This window comes from Hesperophylax consimilis, chromosome 27, assembly GCF_061612785.1.
Source record: "Hesperophylax consimilis isolate HC1 chromosome 27, BYU_Hcon_1.0, whole genome shotgun sequence".
Lineage (NCBI taxonomy): Eukaryota > Metazoa > Arthropoda > Insecta > Trichoptera > Limnephilidae > Hesperophylax > Hesperophylax consimilis.
In genome coordinates, this window is record NC_142862.1 from 15,189,987 (window position 1) to 15,208,199 (window position 18,213).

An 18,213-nucleotide genomic window follows, 5' to 3' on the forward strand; every position below is an offset into this window, starting at 1 on the left:
AAAAACGGGCGGCCCGTTTGATAGATTCCCCAATCTTAACAGACGGACTCCGATCTTTAGAGCACAGGCGTCAGGTAGGTATGCTGTCCTTGTTCTATCGGTATTACAATGGAAGATGCTCTGAGGAACTAGCGTCATTGATCCCTTCGGCACCGGTGCGTAGTCGGGATACACGCCAAACGCGCGCCCAACATTTTTACACAGTTGACATTTGTCACATGAGAACGGGTCGCTTCTACGATTCGTTCTTAAGTTCAACAGCTCGGCTGTGGAACGAACTGCCGGCCTTTGTGTTTCCTCCCTCCTACAACATGGGACTCTTCAAGACCCATGTTCACTCCTTCCTCTCCACAAAAAGACCCTCCACACAGCATCCCCAAAGATGACATAGGCCCTGAGGGAAATTATTTTCTTTAGGGCCTCCTGTGTGGAGTTAATATAAAAAAAAAATCTTCTTTTGTAATGTAAATACCGCACAAGAGTCTGAACTACTCCCAACGGTCTGGAGCATGTTGTGAGGCTGAAGGTAATGGGAAAGGGAAGGAGATGGGCTTGGCCGCCGCCCTGGGAATCATTTGATGGATAACCATCACGTCTGCCATAGTGCTCATAGGTGGGGATTTAGCATGGGCGCCCGGGTTTATCGGGTGAGGTGTGTTCAGGATGCGCCTTCCACCAGCTGCGTGAGGTGCCAGATCGGGAGAGGCTAGTTTGGGCAGACCTTTGACCTCTCCAACTAGTCTTCCGACCCATCCAATTACGCCGCAGTGATATATTTATTTATTTATTTTGTAAGAAACAAACAGCTTTTATATAATATACGAGATAAATATACAAGTTAACTGAAGTCAAGCCACAGAAGTTTCTTATGTTAAAGTGCATTAGAAATGAAATTTTAGTATCTTAAAATTAATTTGGTGTTAAAGGAAGGGGAGAGGAAGAGGAAAATAGGAAGAGGATAGGAGATGCTGCCGATACATTCCATACTCTCATATTAATAATCGATCGTACGCATTACTTCATATCGATATTTCTTTAGGTTATTACCAAAAATGTCAATGCTGTAAAATTTTGTATTATATTGTGCACATATACGAGGAATTGGGGATTTTTTTCGAATGTTTGTTCTACACGAGGGTAGATAAAATAAATCAGATTGTCGGGTTGATCTAGAATCTAGACGGAATATGAAGATTTATTAAATTGGTAAGTTCTGGTGAGTGCAGACAATTATTTAGGATTTTAAATAATAAGATAAGATCAAAAATTAGACGACGTGTTTGGAGGGAATTAAAATTATGTAATTTAATGGATTCGGTATAATTTGAGAAGTGTTTTTTTTTTATTTTTATAGTGAATACCTCACAAGAGTCCCAACTGCTCCCGTCTGGAGCCAGTGAGACTATGGCATCCCCAATCGGGGGATGTTGTGAGGCTGAAGGTAAGTGGGGAAGGGAAAGAGGAAGGTGGGGAAGTACCTGGCTATTCAGATCTAGTCACTAAACACGGCTAAAGCCATTTGGAGCAACGTTTCAATTCTGAATGGTGGTCTTACACCAGGGCGATACTGGTAGTATCTTCCACTCTGGAACGTGCCGCAAATATACTATATATTATTTTAATTAATTAATTGTGAAATAACACAAGTTAATCAAATAAAATTTATTTGCGCACGCCGGGTTCGAACCCGCGACCTTCGGAATGGCAGTCCAATGCGTTACCACTGGACTATGCCGGCCGTCAAGTTTCTGGCCGTGTAAGTTTAGATTGTAATTTATGTGTTTAAAATTTTTTTTTGAATTCTTTCTATTCTTTCGATATGGGCTTGGTATAAAGGAGTCCAGATCGGTGTACAGTGTTCCAGGTGCGGGCGAATATATGAGGTGTAAAGGGAATATAGAGTGTTTATGTTGTGGAAGGGTTTTGCTATGCGAATTATAGATCCCAGCATTTTATTGGCTTTGTTAATGATGTCATCAGTGTGTTGGATAAAGTTTAATTTAACATCCAGTGTTACCCCAAGGTCCTTGATATATTTTACTTCATTGATGTATGTGCCATATATGCATATGTCCATCACTCCTGGACACACCAATCCCTAGATTCATACATTTTACCTTCTCAGAACTTAATTTCCTTCTTTTCCTTAAAAATGCTTTGTGGCGGGTCATACAGCATCCCAAAATATGACACTGGCCCTGAGGGATATTATTTTTCATTAGGACCAGGAGGAGTGTAAGGTAATAAAAAAGCTTGGGAAGAGGAAGGTGGAGGAGTACCTTGTTATTCACATCTGGTCACCAAACACAGCTAAAGCCATTACAAGCAATGTTTCATTTCTGAATGGTGCTCTTACACAGTGAGATAATAATAACAGTGGATAGTGAGAGAATCTTCCACTCAGGAAAGTGCCGCAAATACATTATATATTATTTAAAATTAATAAATTGTGTAGTAACACCATCTCAGTGTCCCTTTCTTAATCTTGCTCACTAAGCTTACGCCTTGCATTCTTTGCGGATCTCCTTATTACTGACATACACGATTTTACCACACATACGCCTCAGGGATCGCATTTCCACAGATTTCTGAATGTTACAAGTCGACGTGTGAAAGATATATGCGTATTGTGAGCAAATTTATTCCGTGGTCGAGGGGTAAGGCTCTCGACTGGCAAGCCGAAGGTCGCGGGTTCAAATCCCGGCGTGTTTGATTAATTTGTGTTATTTCACAATTTACTTATTTAAGAATTAAATATTCAGGGGTTTCCAATAAGAAGAGTTATTTTTATATTCAATCGTAAAAGATCAATGGTTTGGTTGCTTGTGTGGCACGTAGCGCCGTTTTGTTGAAAATGAACGCTGTCCAGATTAATACCATCCAATTTCGCCATGAAAAATCATTGATCATCTCTCGATAGCGCAATCCATTCACCGTAACTGTTGCTCCAGCCTCATTTTCGAAAAAGTAAGGTCCAATGACTCCGCCGGACCGTAAACCGCACCAAACAGTCACACGTTGAGGATACAGAGGCTTTTCAACAATAACTCTTGGGTTTTCCGAGCCCGGAGGATACAATTTTGCTTGTTGACGAAGCCACCGAGGTGGAAATGGGCCTCATCACTCAAGATGATTTGCATTTCATTCACTCAAGTGAATTTTAATAATTTCAATGCGTTGTTGAAGCGTGTATCGTTTCATTTTTATTAATGGCATAGTTTCTAATTTTCAAATGTTAAAAAATGATAGCTTCAAAAGTAACATCTACCGAAATAGCGGGCTATTCAAAATAACACCTCTTATTGGAAAACCCTGTATATATCGCCCCATAAGACTACCATTCAGAATTGAAATGTTACTTGAAATGGCTTTGATACTTCCCCATTTTCCCCTTCCTATCTCTTTCTCCTTCCCATTACCTATAGACTCACAACACACCCAAATTGGGGATACCATACTCATTGGCTACAGACGGTTGGGAACAGTTGGAAATCTTGTGCAGTTTCACATTAAAAACCAATGAGTTTCACAGCAAATAATAATGACTTATATTTATATTCCAGTTTATTGGGTGCGTTCCCAAACACATATGCGTTCACCAAGATGGTTGGGGAAAACATCGTCAAAACACTGTCACCGGGTCTTCCAGTCGTCATGATGAGACCTTCGATAAGTAAGTCCTTATTTAGTCATTAAATACAATACTAACCTTTCTCAAACTAACATATGAAATAGAACAGACAGAAGATCCGGTCTCATCTGGACTTCTGGACCCCTTGACCTCCTGGTGAGAACTTTTATAAGTGGTAAGGAGATGCACATTTTTAAGATGTGGTTACCGGTGGACTGAGCTAACACATCACATCATGCTGCAGGGCTGCATATCACGTCGGGGACACCACTTTGGATTAACGTGCGGTCGCAGCGGGTTTCACGTAAGAGCGTTCCCGAACATTCTAGTAGCCTACCGCTACATACAAATGTTTTTTTTTAAAGAAAGACAATCATTCTCGGGTTACGAATAACCTGACAATATTTGAAAATCTCATTCTACCACCACAGTGGCCGGAAAATTTTGACTTGTGTTATGATGAATGAATTGAACACATTACCTAGCCTGGGTGGTACCCAAACACGATGCCAACTTAGTCATGTTATGACCATGTCATTTTAAGTCTATCATACTTCAGTTAAAAACTAACAACATCATCTATGAGTACAATTGGCTATCTTAAGTTCCTGTTTTTTTCTAGATTAAATTCTCAGATGCAACTGAAACTTTTTCTCTCTTTTTTATTTCACATTTTCGTTTGAGAGTGTAGAGAGAAAAAAGAGATTTCAGGGCGTTTACTATTAAACTTTGAGTACATTCCTAATATATCGGAACACGTGCTCATACACCTGCATTTGTCCTGATAATATACATTGACGAAATGCGAAAATATAAGATTTTTTATGAGCACGTGTTCCGACGTGTTTTACTGAAAGTTTATTAAGAAACCTATCAATTCATTCGTTAAACGCCTGCGATCTGAATAATTTGAAGAGATTCTTATTAAATTAGCAATATTTTATATCAGTAAGTTTTCTCCGCGTGGTTTGAATGATAGAAAAAATCAGTGACGCCCGAGGAAGACTTCACGCATTATCTCTGCGCTGAAGTGAGATACGGAGTCGAAAAAAGTCAATATGATGTAGTTTTTTAATAAATAACAATGAAGTATGCAGTAGTGAAGGGTAGAACAAGTCAGGGACGCCCCAAGAATACTGCACTGGCATTTGATACGTAGTCGAATAGAATCTATGTAACATAGTGTTTTTAATAGTAAAAATATGGTATACGGTAGTGAATGGTGGAAGTCGAGGACACCCGAGGAAGACATGGCACAATCAAGTAAAACATAAACTCATAAATAGTTAACTTTTCAATTCATCAGAATAATATTATTTCCACCTTAAAAATAGACACAGTTTTCAGGAACACTAAAATTTACAACCTCAAAACTTTGCTCCAGACCATTCATAACCCCGAGCAAAGCCAGGTACACGTCAGGCTTTATTTGCTTAGCCTTATAAGCAGATACTGTTCATAAAATCTATTCATGTTTGTTTAAATGAATTAAGTAATAATGTCTATTTCCTTGTGTACTTTTTAAAACGAATGTTAAATTATTTGTGCTAGCCGAGGATTGCCAACAATTTTTTCATCTTTGTTCTTTTAAATTAATGTCATAGTATGTTGTTTATGTATATTTTTTCATCCTTTTCATTTTATAATGTTATTCGTTTTTTTCTTCTCTTTGGTCTTTTTTAAAACAATAGTTTATTATGTTTTTTTTTAAATCAAATATCAATGTATATCATGGTCACCCTACATGTTTACTACATTCTACTGTAATAAGTTGGCTGGAATTAGCTTAATAGGTACCATGTAGAATTTAATTGTAAAATTCATCAAATTTTAACGTTCATTTTCGGGTCTGTGAAAGTCCTATTCAAGTTCCGTTATTATATCATTATAGGCTAGTTTCTTGACAGAACGGAAATAATAACAAAACTTGAAATTAACTTTGAAATTTGAAGAATTGTTTAAATTCTTTGAAACAACTTGTCCTTAATGTAACAATATTGTTCTATCAATATATAATCTTTGTGTTATTTATGATTTTGTAAAATTATTAAACTCAACACAGGCTTGTGAGGTTAGAAATTCTATCGTAAAAAATATGCAATGTAAAGAAAAAATAAAGAATTTCCGAAAACTTGTTTGAGGCGAAGCTTAATGCTAAATCACTAATTTGATTAATCTTTATAACGAAATGGTGTAAATTATGAATACCAATAAATATGTTTTTGATAAATTAAAGGTTTTCCTATCGTTTCGCTTGAGTAGAACACAAATTAAAAAAAAATACTCTATAAAAAATATAAAATATAAATGTACGAACGCATAAAGGAAACAACTTTTAAAAAAGTACAGTATTTTAGCTAAGATTATCTGTGACAGTTTCACTTGATTAATTTTTTTGCTTTCTTATAAAATTATTTACAAAATAAATAAAAAAACAGTTTTTGCTTGAAATCAAACGTTTCTAGACTCCGTTTGTCAAGCGATTTTAATGCCTATTACTTACAATATAAGGTATACCAAGAATAAACACATTTTTGGCTTGTAGCTTCCTTACGGAAGAACATATTGGGTACGTTCTAGAGGAAACGTTACTTTCTAGTTCAACAAGAGGAATGGTGTTATTCATTAAAAAACAGATCTTTGAATAGCCTTTAAACTTTTTGTGTAGATCTATCTTCACAAATGTAAAAAATATTAAAATAATAAATCTTTTACTGTCAATTTAGGATTGCAATAATTTAAATAAATTGGTTTGGTCTAATTGTTCCCATGCTTCACGTTATATGGAAGCAAAAGTTTTTTTTTTGCGATTACGTAAAAAAATATCCAAACAAACTATTGTTCTCCTCTCTAGGGAGTCCTGTGCTGAGGTGGACTAAAGTGATTTTATCTTCTGTCATTTATAGTATTTTTTTCATTGACTTCTTTCAGCCAGATTTTCATTCAGGATTTGTTCCTATTAAACTTTTGTATTTATTTTATATTTGGGGGAAAGAGTTGTGAACATTCTTTATCCGAGTGTAGTTTTATAACTTTGAATTTTTGTATATCCATTATAATGCAGTCTAGTATAATGGATAAACGGTCTAGTAGAGGATTCCGTATTTTTTTAATAGTTTCAATAATATATTTTTGTCATATATTGGTTCATCACTTAGATATAGCAGATCCCCATTCTATAATTTCATATTTGATTTGTAATAATGTATTTTGTTTACTTATTCCAGTTGTTTCCTCGTCCAAAGAACCTGTCCACGGATGGATAGACAATGTTTACGGGCCCACTGGGGTAAGTACATTTATTAAAATATTTAACTATCAATATTTTTCTGTTTCTTCCCCAAAAAAATGATCACTTTGTATGAAGCATACTTTATGCTTTAATTTATAAATTGTATATAATATTCCTTAACAATTTAATTCTATGTGATTAGTTTATTATATTTGTCACCAGGTGATAGTTGGCGCTGCTATCGGCCTGCTCAGGACCCTTCACTGCAACAAAAATATCCTCGCAGACATCATCCCTGTTGATTACGTCATCAACGCAACCATTGTGGCAGCCTACGAAGTGAGTGATTTTGAATCAATTTGTAAAAAAAAATCGTTGTCGGTTTTGGTTTCTTGTGATTTATTTCAAACGATGTTGCTAATGTTACAGGTAATTTGAAATTGTTTATAGACTGGACGTTTACATACAGCCCCCAATAAAGAGTCCCTGCCTCGGGCGGAAAGCGGCTGGGAGGACTGCGGGCGGAAGGTTGAGGAGAAAAAAGTGCCCATCTACAACTACGTCAGCAGTAACGATAGACCCATCACTTGGGGTAAGACTAATGGGCGTTTTACACGATGATTTTTTGGTAAATATCAAAATCGCTATCCGGACATCGATCCACTAAATCCTCTGATATTTTACAACTCTTTGGAGAACTGTCAGAATGCAGATTCCAGATGAATCACTTTAAAGTATATTCTTTTAATTTTATTGGAATATCTTTCGAAGATTATAATATACGAGGGTGGTCTGAAAAGTTTCCGACCTAACAATGAAACAAGGTTTTTTCCTAATTTTTTATTTATTTTTCTACATAGTCTCCTTGTAGCTCTACACTCTTCTCCCAGCGATGTTCCCATCTTTCTAACCCATCCAAATAGTACTCGGCGTTTTTCTCTGCAAAATAATTGTTCACAAATGTGATTGCCTCCTCATTTGACGAAAATCTCTGTCCTCCGAGTGCAGTTTTTAGATTGGGGAACAAAAAGAAGTCGCTTGGGGTTAGATCTGGTGAGTAAGGCGGATGGTCAAGCAGTTCAAACCGTAATTCGTGGATTTTTGCATTGGCAACCGCAGAGCTGTGAGACGGCGCGTTGTCTTGGTGAAACAGGATTTGTAAATGTGGCCGTTTTTCCACAATTTCTGCCTTCAGCTTGTCAAGTAATGATGCGTAGATGCTCCTGTTATAGTTTTTCCTTTATGGAGATAATCAATAAAGATAACTCCATGACTATCCCAAAAACAGTCGCCATCATTTTCCCAGCTGAGAAAACAGTTTTTGCTTTTATGGAGCCGGTTCCCCCTTTGCAGTCCACTGTTTTGATTGTATTTTTGTTTCGGGCGTATAATTGTATATTCAAATTTCATCTACAGTAATTAAATTAGTTAAGGATAGGTAAGATTGTTAATTCTGAGATCGACAAAAATTATCGATAAAATAATTAGGTCAAGATATTGGTAAGACATAGATCCAGGGTTCGATTCCCAGTTAGGACCATTACCTTTATTATTTTCTGTATCTCGTTCTGTTTCATCTTTTGTTTAGATTTAAGTATTATCATTTTTCTTCAACAATTAAATATTCAGTGTAATAATAATATAATAATATGTGGTATCTATTGACTTTTCTTCAAGTTTGGACGATCTTTTTCCACAGTAGTATAGCTTAAGGGTAAACGTAACCAATTATTTGTTTGCGCCCGTACATATACAAATATGAATAAATAGTTTTATCTGCATAAAAACTCAATTCTTTCAAGAAAGGCATACAAATACAATTATTGTGTATCGGTGATGTTGGTACCTAGCATCATTATTCCTTATACCTTTCCTTTTGATTTCCTTGATGAATATTATTGCTTCCCACATACCTAATCCCTACCTCGCTAAGCCGACGACAAAGTGCGTGTAGTTCAGTTGAAAATCCCAAATCATCCTGTCAACACATAAACTGTGTTTGTTTATGGTGTTCCCCCTTGTTCGACCGTGTCAAAACTGTAAAGCCATCGTGAGCTCGCGAGTTTGTAGTGGTAAAAAAGTGCATTAAACAGCGCAATTGAGAAAAGCGGAAGAAGAACAGAAACGGTAAGTCGGCATTCCGGAATTCCAATCCTCTTCTCAGGTGATCCAATGTTGTATTTGTATGCCTTTCTTGAAAGAATTGAGTTTTTATGCAGACGAAACTATGTATTCATATTCATATTGTGTATGCACATACGCAAACAAATAATTCGTGTAAATATTTTAAAGTATATCTTGCAAAAGGTGTATGAACACGTAGATTATAACGTAAATAAGTAAAACCTCAAGTTGTTATATTTAATCGTAATAAATTGAAAATAACAACCTGCAAATCCTGATACAGGAGAAATATCTTGGGCTGTGCATTGATAAACACCTAACTTTTAAACAGCATATTCAAGATATTAAAGATAAAATCACCCCCTTAATTAGCGTATTCAGCCGGATATCATATCTGTTATCAAATAAAATTAAAAAAGGTCTATATTATAGCCTCGTACACTCACATTTAAACTACTTGGTTGAAATCTGGGGAAATACATGTGAAACATAATTATATAAACGAACTACAGGTAACACAAATCAAAGTAATCAAAAAGCTATTTCACTTCAAACCTAGAACATCAACAAAAAAATTATATATTGAAACAAAACTATTAAAATTATATGAATATAATACATGTCTCCTTATTTACAAAATAAATAATAAACTCATACATACAAATACAGAACTCATTAAAACGTCTCAAGTATACACACACTTTACACGGCAACACAATAAAATTCATTTAAACACCATATATACTCATTATGGCAAGCAATCCATTGGTTACGAGGGAAGCAACATATATAATTGCCTCCCAGACGAAATTAAAAATGAAAAAAGTATAGGTACATTTAAAAAAAAATTGTTCAGTTTTATGCTCAATCAACAAAACAATGAAAGTGAATAATATCGGTGTGTAATATATTTATGTGTAATATATATGTTATTTCTAGTTAAATAAGTGAAAATGTAATTTTCTTTTATCTAGAATAAAAATAAAAAATAAATCACTGATCACAATCTCAAATGAAAAACTGTGAAATTGGAAAGACAAAAAGATTTGGTCACATCTAAGAATTTAACCCTATTGATTAAATATGTATTTTAACACAGGAACCTTCATGCGACATGCGGAACACTTCGGCATGGAGATCCCGACAACGTTCTGCCTGTGGTACTACTGCTTCACACTCAATAAGCACAAGACCCTCCACTCGATCTATGTCTACCTCCTGCATCTTCTGCCTGCCCATGTCGTGGACACCGTCCTGTACTGCATAGGAAAGAAACCTATGTAAGTGTACCAACATTAAATGTTTATTGATTGATTTAACCCTTCAGTCCATTAGATATTTTTATCTATAATTCCCAACGACGCTAAAATTTTTCATGGAATTTGAAGTTGTCATAAAAACAAATACGATTTTAGAAACTTTCTTTCTTTTCTTTTAAATTAGCTCCACACAGGAGGTCCTGAAGAAATTAATCCCTCAAATTCTGTGGGATGTCATCTTTAGAGATATTGTGTGTGGGGTCTTTATTGGGAAATGAAGAAGAGGAAGTTCTGGGAAGGAAGAGGATAGGTATGAGGGGTGGGTAGTAATCTGTGGGTTAATGTATCGAAGAGTGGAAATAGGTGGACGAACGCAATCGTTCATTTCATTCAATAGAACTATCATGCTATGCTGTGTTAGAACATCTGTTCTGCCGTGTGGTATTTTGAATTAGTTGTGGTGAGGGTGACGACTTCGGATGAAGTTTCAGGCACACAGTGACGTGTGGGCCCAGGGTATCGATTCTTAAATCCAGGCCGCTCGCAATCGCCGTCGAAAGTACACACATTGCTCAACAGTCTTATTCCCGAGTCTCGTCGAAGGTACATACTTACGTACACCAAACGTCAACAGTCGTTCCACTTGAACAACGAGTGGGTCAAGTGGAATAACTTCGTCGAGAATTGAGGCCCTGGGCCCATAAGTTTTAGCATGCTCTCATTTATATAATATAAGTTAGTAAAACGTGACTTGAAAAGGCTTTAGTCGTTTTAATGACAAGATCTGAATAGCCTGGTACGTTCATATCTTCTTCTTGTCAATATTGGTTCTCTCTCTACTTTTCTAAGCCTTAAAGCATACCCCAATTAGATACCAAAGTCCCATTGGCTCCGGACAAAACAAAAACTCATCGCGCAAGGGGGTCGTACACGTACACGCACAATACAGATGCCGCCTCTACCGTGCCCTGAGGCTTTTATATTACCTGGTCATGGCGAATCCTGTTTGAGACTGCATTTGAACGAAGCTATATTGCAAGCTCCACCGACTATTTTATGTTTGAAAGCAGAAATGCCCGTTTTCCACTAAAAAAAAACACTTTTTAAAAAAGATGAAAAGGCAAAACCGCCACTTTTAAAATTCAACCAATTAGAATCATTCTTTCACCAATTTTAGTTAGATGCAAGGTCAGCACTGTGAATTCCGATCAGACGCAAAACCGGCAAAACCACTGCCACTTGAAAAATCTGAGATGCAAAAGAATCAGTGTTCATTTTATTTACTGCAATGTTTTGGCCAAGTAATTTTTTTTGTATGTAACGGTAAAAAGCAAATTTTAAAACAAATATTTTAAACAACTTCCGAAACAGAGGCGAAAATTTTTTACGTGTTAACTGTAAATTTTGTAAAAGTGGCAGGTTTGCTTTCTCTTACTTGTCTTATTAAACATCCAAAATTTAACATTTTAGGCTCGTCACTGCATACAAGAAGGTTCACAAATTCTCCTCTGTGATATCATACTTCTGCACCCAACAGTGGCGTTTCCACAACAACAACGTCAAAGAACTCTCCAAGACCCTGACTCCTGGTGACAGAGCCTTGTTCGACTTCGACATCGCTAACATCAACTGGGAGGAATTCTTCTACACCTACGTTCGAGGAATCAGGCTCTACCTCCTCAAGGACACCTTCGAGACTGTAGAAGAAGGCAAAAAGAAGCATGCCTGGTTGAAATTGGCTCATTACACAATTGTTTCTGTTCTTTCCTTTTTCATTTTCCAGTTTGCCTGGGCATCAGCTCGCTGGATTGGTCTTTTGTCATGAATATTTAATGTTTTAAATGTGTTTTGTTGTTACAGGTGTTAATTTTGAGTTATTTGTAGGGATCTGAAAATTTCGCGTTGCTTTTCGGCGAAATTCGCATTATTTTTGGGGAATTTTTTTGTTGAATTTTAGGTAAAAGCAGTGTATTTAAAAAAAGGTGACGTTTTGAAACGAAAGCGATTAATTTTTTTTTAGTATTTTTGACAGGAAATCGAAGAATAAATGATGGTGCGATGCGTTTGCGAGGTGAAGTTAGCTGAGATAACGTCATTTTTTATATAAATCGCGTAAAATATACGAAAATTCACGTTTTCCCGAAAACTGCGAATTATGCGTTATTTTCGTGAAAATTGGAAAAAATTTCAATTTTCGATTAAAACATCGTCTTATCGCTACCGTGAAATTTTCAGGTCACACTTTTTTTGTATTGTTTTGATGCGAATAAAATTCATAAAACACATTGTTTTGTTCTTATTTTGTTTCTTGTTCGTCTGTTCCATTGTTGGACCCTGCTTGCGGTTTTAGAAATTACTAAAACCAAAACCATAGCACTGATTTATTTAATTTTTTATATTATATAGCAATCTCTAAAGGCAAACGCAGAAAGAAAAAGGCAAAGGCGAAAACGAGACGCATCTGGAGCATTGATGTAGGTATAACTTACATGTTTTCTGTTGATTCTTGAAGCACATGATTGTAAAGCAAATTAAACATTATATTGTAAACGTATTGTTTTTACTTTGCAATTAAACACATTGCCTTACATAGACAGGGCTAGTACCCAAGCAAATAATAATAATTTTTTGATTTGTTTAGAAAATGTTTGACTTTTCCCGAAACTATAGAACATATTTTATCGGGATGTTCTATATTAGCACCGTCCGAGTATACATTTAGGCACAATCAAGTTTTAAAAATAATTCACCAAAATTTGGTAATTATTAAACATAACTATGTAATAATATATATTATGATAAAACTATACTAACAGACCGAACGATTAGTCATAATAGACCCGATATAGTTTTACATGACAAAATTAAAAAAAAATAACTTATATCATTGATGTCGCTATTCCAAATTCTTGTAATATTCAAATATCTGTTAATGAAAAAATAAGAAAATACACAGATTTAGGAAATGAAATAAAAAGAATTTGGCATTCTCAGACTATAAAAATATTACCATTCGTTATTTCGGCTACTGGCATTATACCTAGCTCTCTCATTAAAAATTTAGGCGTATTAGATCTATCAAAAATTTTATATATAAAGATGCAAAAGTAAGTCATTTTGAATACATGTAGAATAACGAAAGATTTTTAAAATATTTATGTTGAGGGATCAGTAGGATTTATAGGCCCTGTTAGGAGTTCTACCGAGCCGAACCCTCTGATATGAAAATATCCGGAGTCGGTGAATTATTTTCCCATTTGATCTCTGGTGAGTTGACGTGTTGTTCTTGTATTGTTTTGTATTTATTTTGCTTATATAATGCCCTTACATAGTGTTGATTGACTAGATGATCATTTGTTGAAAAGTGTGTGAAAGGGTTTAGTTTTTCCTTTGGGGAAGATTTATCACTGACTTGCCAAGGCGCCAAAGAGGCAAGGAACCAAGGCGCTGATAATACCTAACACCATTGATGTACAACAATACCTAACACCTAAGTTTTTTTCTAGCGCCAGGGCCGGCCCTGAGCCCCAAAAATTGTGTAAAAACCAACTTAACCAACTTTACTCTACCCTTAAACACCATAGTTTAAGGGTAGAGTCACATTACGCTATACCCATTATGGCTTGGCCTATTTCAGCATATTGCTCGCCATACACTACCAATGGAAATGTATAGCGATCGATATGCTAAAAATATGCCAATCTCGCTTATAGCGTGGACTATCACAGGCATAAGGTATGATACCATTTTATCAACTTAAAAATAGTGTTTTTTTATGGATTTTGAAAATAGACCACTTCAAAAATATTGTGTATAAATTCATAAAGATCAAATTGTCTTAAGTATTATTTTTGTTTATTTGAGGGCGCTCTCCGGCGTACTTTTACTTAAGCCTAGCTGCTCTGCCCCTTCTTAAGACTCTCAGCTTTATATACACGAACAGCCAGAATGAGCCAAAGAGACGCCAGACATGAAGAAAATGAACTATTTGAACAAGCGGAAGGCATCCTGTATGGTACTGGTATCACGGATTAGCTGATAGATTTTTCAGTAAAAAAACTTTAAACGCTTTTTTCTTAAAATTACTTTTTCTCGCTTCGTTGATTTTTTCTCTGCAACTACGCGATCGATCATTACAAAATTTTAACTTCACATTCACCACATGTATGGCTACTGCTGGAACAAGAATTGTTTAAAAAAAAATGATATTAGGTAAAAAAAAAAAATCAAGTATCACTCAAAATAGGCTTATTTTTGGAGACTTTTTTAAACAGCCGACAATTTGTTATTTTTACATAAAAAAATCCCATATACAATCTTTTTGGTTTTGTGTTTCAAATCTACTTAGAAATAACATCAATGAAGCTGACATAGCTTTTTTCGAGGGGCTATGCGGATGCTGCTACCAGGGATAAATTATTAAAAAAAAATATATTCAATTCAAGACATATTTTATGAAGCCCAAAAAGGTTTAGATAAATATCTTTCATGGGAACCATACAAAAAATCCCAAAATACCTAATTTTTCAGTCGTCTAAAGTGGGCTTGTCTAAAGATGGCCGTGCTAGTCTGAAACCGGTAACCGTCAATCATAAAAACGTTGATAAGAATGATAAGTTTTGAATCCTTTTAATAAATCAAAATATTGGAAGGTTTGGTGGCTTGGGCTGTAGACAACTATATTTAGTCAGTTGGATCTGTCAGTGGCTGAGTTGGCATCGCGTTTGGGTCCCACCCAAGCATCGTGCATTCAATACGTCGGCTGGCTAAGTCCTCCATTGTGACACAAGCAAGATTGTCCGCTTTCTGTAGTGGTAGTAGGAGATTTTCAAATATTGTCCGGTTATTCGTAACCCGGGAATGTTTGTCTTTCTATATAAAAAAAGTTATCCAAAAAATACAAACTTATTCCAGGTTTAAACTATTCACAGGAGACACTAACGCACCAAAACTAATCTGTGAACAAAAATTGTAACTAATAAATTGATAAACTTGATCATAGGTTTAGCTTTCGAGCTGCTTTAAGCTTTCACGCACAGGTGGCGGTAACCCAAAAAAATGAAAATGGTTGTGTTCTAAACTATTCAATTTTTAGTTTAGTTTTTTTTCAATAGCTGTCACTAGTGTGTATAGTCTGAAAGTTTGTATTTTATTCATTATATTTATATTCATTTTTATTACCGTTGTAGAACTCCATTTTAATAGTTTATTTTAATTTCAACAGTTTGATAATACCTTCAAAAGACGAAACAGCTGTCACGCGTAATACAGCAGAACTTGTTTATAAATAAAAATAGCTTTAATTCTCCACTATCCACACAAATACTACTTGAGTTAAAAATGTTCTCTTTCCCTCCCACACTTTCTTCCCATATTTTTATTTCGACTACATTTTCTGTAACAGTCGTTTTTAGTGACCAAATCTGAATAGCCAGATAATTCCCAACCTTCTTCTTACCCATCTGCCTCCCTTTTCACTCCCTTCAGCCTCACAAAACACCCCATTTGGGGATACCGCACTCCCACGGCTGTTGGCAAATGGGACTTATTGGGATTATTCCCACAAAATAATATGGGTTTGTTAAAAGTCAGATAAAATTTGTGCTGATGAACATTTTTATTATTATTTATACATTAATTGGCCTCACAGAGTGATGTGCTATTTATCAGAGGCGGAGTCAACAAAATTACTCTAATTCATTATTTTTGGCCTCACTGAGTTATGTGTTTTTTATCAGAGGTAGAGTCAACAAAATTACTCTCACACATTATTTTTGGCCTCACTTAGTTATGTGTCATTTATCAGAGGCGGAGTCAACAAAATTACTCTAAATCATTATTTTTTCTTGAAAGATGTTCATGTTATAATAATGAACAAAGGCGGCTCGTGTGTATCGATTATCCCGCTAAAAAAACTGTCATTCTAGCAAAAAATAAACGGGGTTTAAGCTTTCATAAATTTGAAACATATTTATGTTCCAGATTATAGGTACTTCCCAGTGTTCCTCTTTCCCATCTCCTTTCCTTCCGCACTTCGTTCAGGCTCACAATAGGGTATTTTCACTTTTGTTTAATTCTCGATAAAAATTACGATATTAAAGATATTTTAATTTTCTATAACAATTAAAATTGTGCCAAAAACGACATGTTCGATTTTATTCGTGAATTCGGCGGCGGCTTTGACGTCACTCCGGGCGTTGGTGACAGTCGTCTTACCTGAGATCGGCGTTGTGGCCAGTTGGAAACGTTTCGGAATGTGGGATCTTAGATCGTTTTTTAACAAAAATGTATGAACATATTATAATTCCATATTTTTAATACGGTAATTGTAACAGAGATTTGCTTTCAAATAAATCCATTTTAAAAGGAAATGCAAAATGGGTATTTTCCATTTTGCATTTTAAATGCTTTTCTAAAAACCATTTTGCATTTTGCATTTTAAATGCTTTTCTCAATGCATTTTCCATTTTAAATGCTTTTTGCAACATTCTTCCTACTATCTCCACTCATCTTTTTTTCATAAGCCCCAAATATCAGTCGGTCCTCAACCTCGCTATGAGAGATAATTTACATTTGTCAAGTTGCTCCCTGGTAGGAGCCCTGGCAATTGAGTGATACCATTACAAAAAATACTGATTCAAATACTGAACATGAGGCCATGACGCTGTAATATTAAATGTTTTTTTTATATAGTGAATACCTCACAAGAGTCCCAACTGCTCCCGTCTGGAGCCAGTGAGACTATGGCATCCCCGATTGGGGGATGTTGTGAGGCTGAAGGTAAGCGAGGAAGGGAAAGAGGAAGGTGGGGAAGTACCTGGCTATTCAGATCTAGTCACTAAACACGGCTAAAGCCATTTGGAGCAACGTTTCAATTCTGAATGGTGGTCTTACACCAGGGCGATACTGGTAGTATCTTCCACTCTGGAACGTGCCGCAAATATACTATATATATTATTTTAATTATTTAATTAATTAATTGTGAAATAACACAAATTAATCAAATAAAATTTATTTGCGCACGCCGGGTTCGAACCCGCGACCTTCGGAATGGCAGTCCAATGCGTTACCACTAGACTATGCCGGCCGTCAAATGTTAGATAGTTTCTATGTTTTTACGTTGGCAACATTAGTCCCGCGCAATTTTTTTGTGGTTTCTTAATCTGTAGTCGTGGTGTTTTTGGATTTACCATCATGTAATATGTTTGTTCTACATTGATGTCCATTAATAAATGACAAAATTATTTAAAAATTCTATAATTATTTTAACTGTTTGACCTGAGAAACCATTTTGCATTTTCAATGCATTTTGAAAATAGGTATTTTGCATTTTGCATTTGAAATGCTTTTCTAAAAACCATTTTGCATTTTGCATTTTTAAATGGAAAAGTTTAGACCCATTTCCATTTTGCATTTCAAATGGTTTTGGGTACCCATTTTGCACATCTCTGAATCGTAATCATAAAAATAAACTTCAAATCTTCCACACATTCTTAAACGTATTCATAGTTTGAAAAAATACCTCGTTGGGGATGGGGATTCGATGTGCCTTAGTCCCACCGGCTCCAAACTCGAGAGCTGTTACTCTTGTGCAGTACTCACATAAAAAAAATAATCATGAAAAGGGGAGTGTTTAACAATTATAAGTCACGAATAAAGCAGATTTTCGTTGGTAATAATATTTATTATTTTTAATTAAAAATCTTAAATTACTCATTCTTCGTATATTACAAACTACAATAGTTAAAATATTCACAAAACCAAAAAAAATCTTCTACAAAATTACTTAAGTAAATAAAATTTCGATGAAAACTGCACGCGATTTTGAACTCAAAAGGTATCATTTCGAATAGTAAATGCATGCAATACAGGTTGTCAATATCAGAGAAATAGAAAAGTAATGATATTATGAAGAAACAATAAATTAGATTCAAGAATCAACAAATACAAGCAACGTACAAGGTTAA

General features: G+C 35.4%; 1 protein-coding gene across 1 annotated transcript in view; it reads left to right on the forward strand.

Annotated features, from left to right (window-relative positions):
- LOC149410643 (fatty acyl-CoA reductase wat-like) overlaps positions 1–12,525 on the forward strand; it is a 75,680-nt gene extending 63,155 nt beyond the window's left edge. Inside the window, exons 7-12 of the mRNA XM_089648055.1 lie at positions 3,564–3,673; positions 6,859–6,920; positions 7,086–7,202; positions 7,314–7,455; positions 10,087–10,267; positions 11,717–12,525. Coding sequence (XP_089504181.1) covers positions 3,564–3,673; positions 6,859–6,920; positions 7,086–7,202; positions 7,314–7,455; positions 10,087–10,267; positions 11,717–12,071 — 967 coding nt within the window. The 3' untranslated portion in view covers positions 12,072–12,525. The remainder of the gene's footprint in view (positions 1–3,563; positions 3,674–6,858; positions 6,921–7,085; positions 7,203–7,313; positions 7,456–10,086; positions 10,268–11,716) is intronic.
- The last annotated feature ends 5,688 nt before the right edge of the window (positions 12,526–18,213 follow it).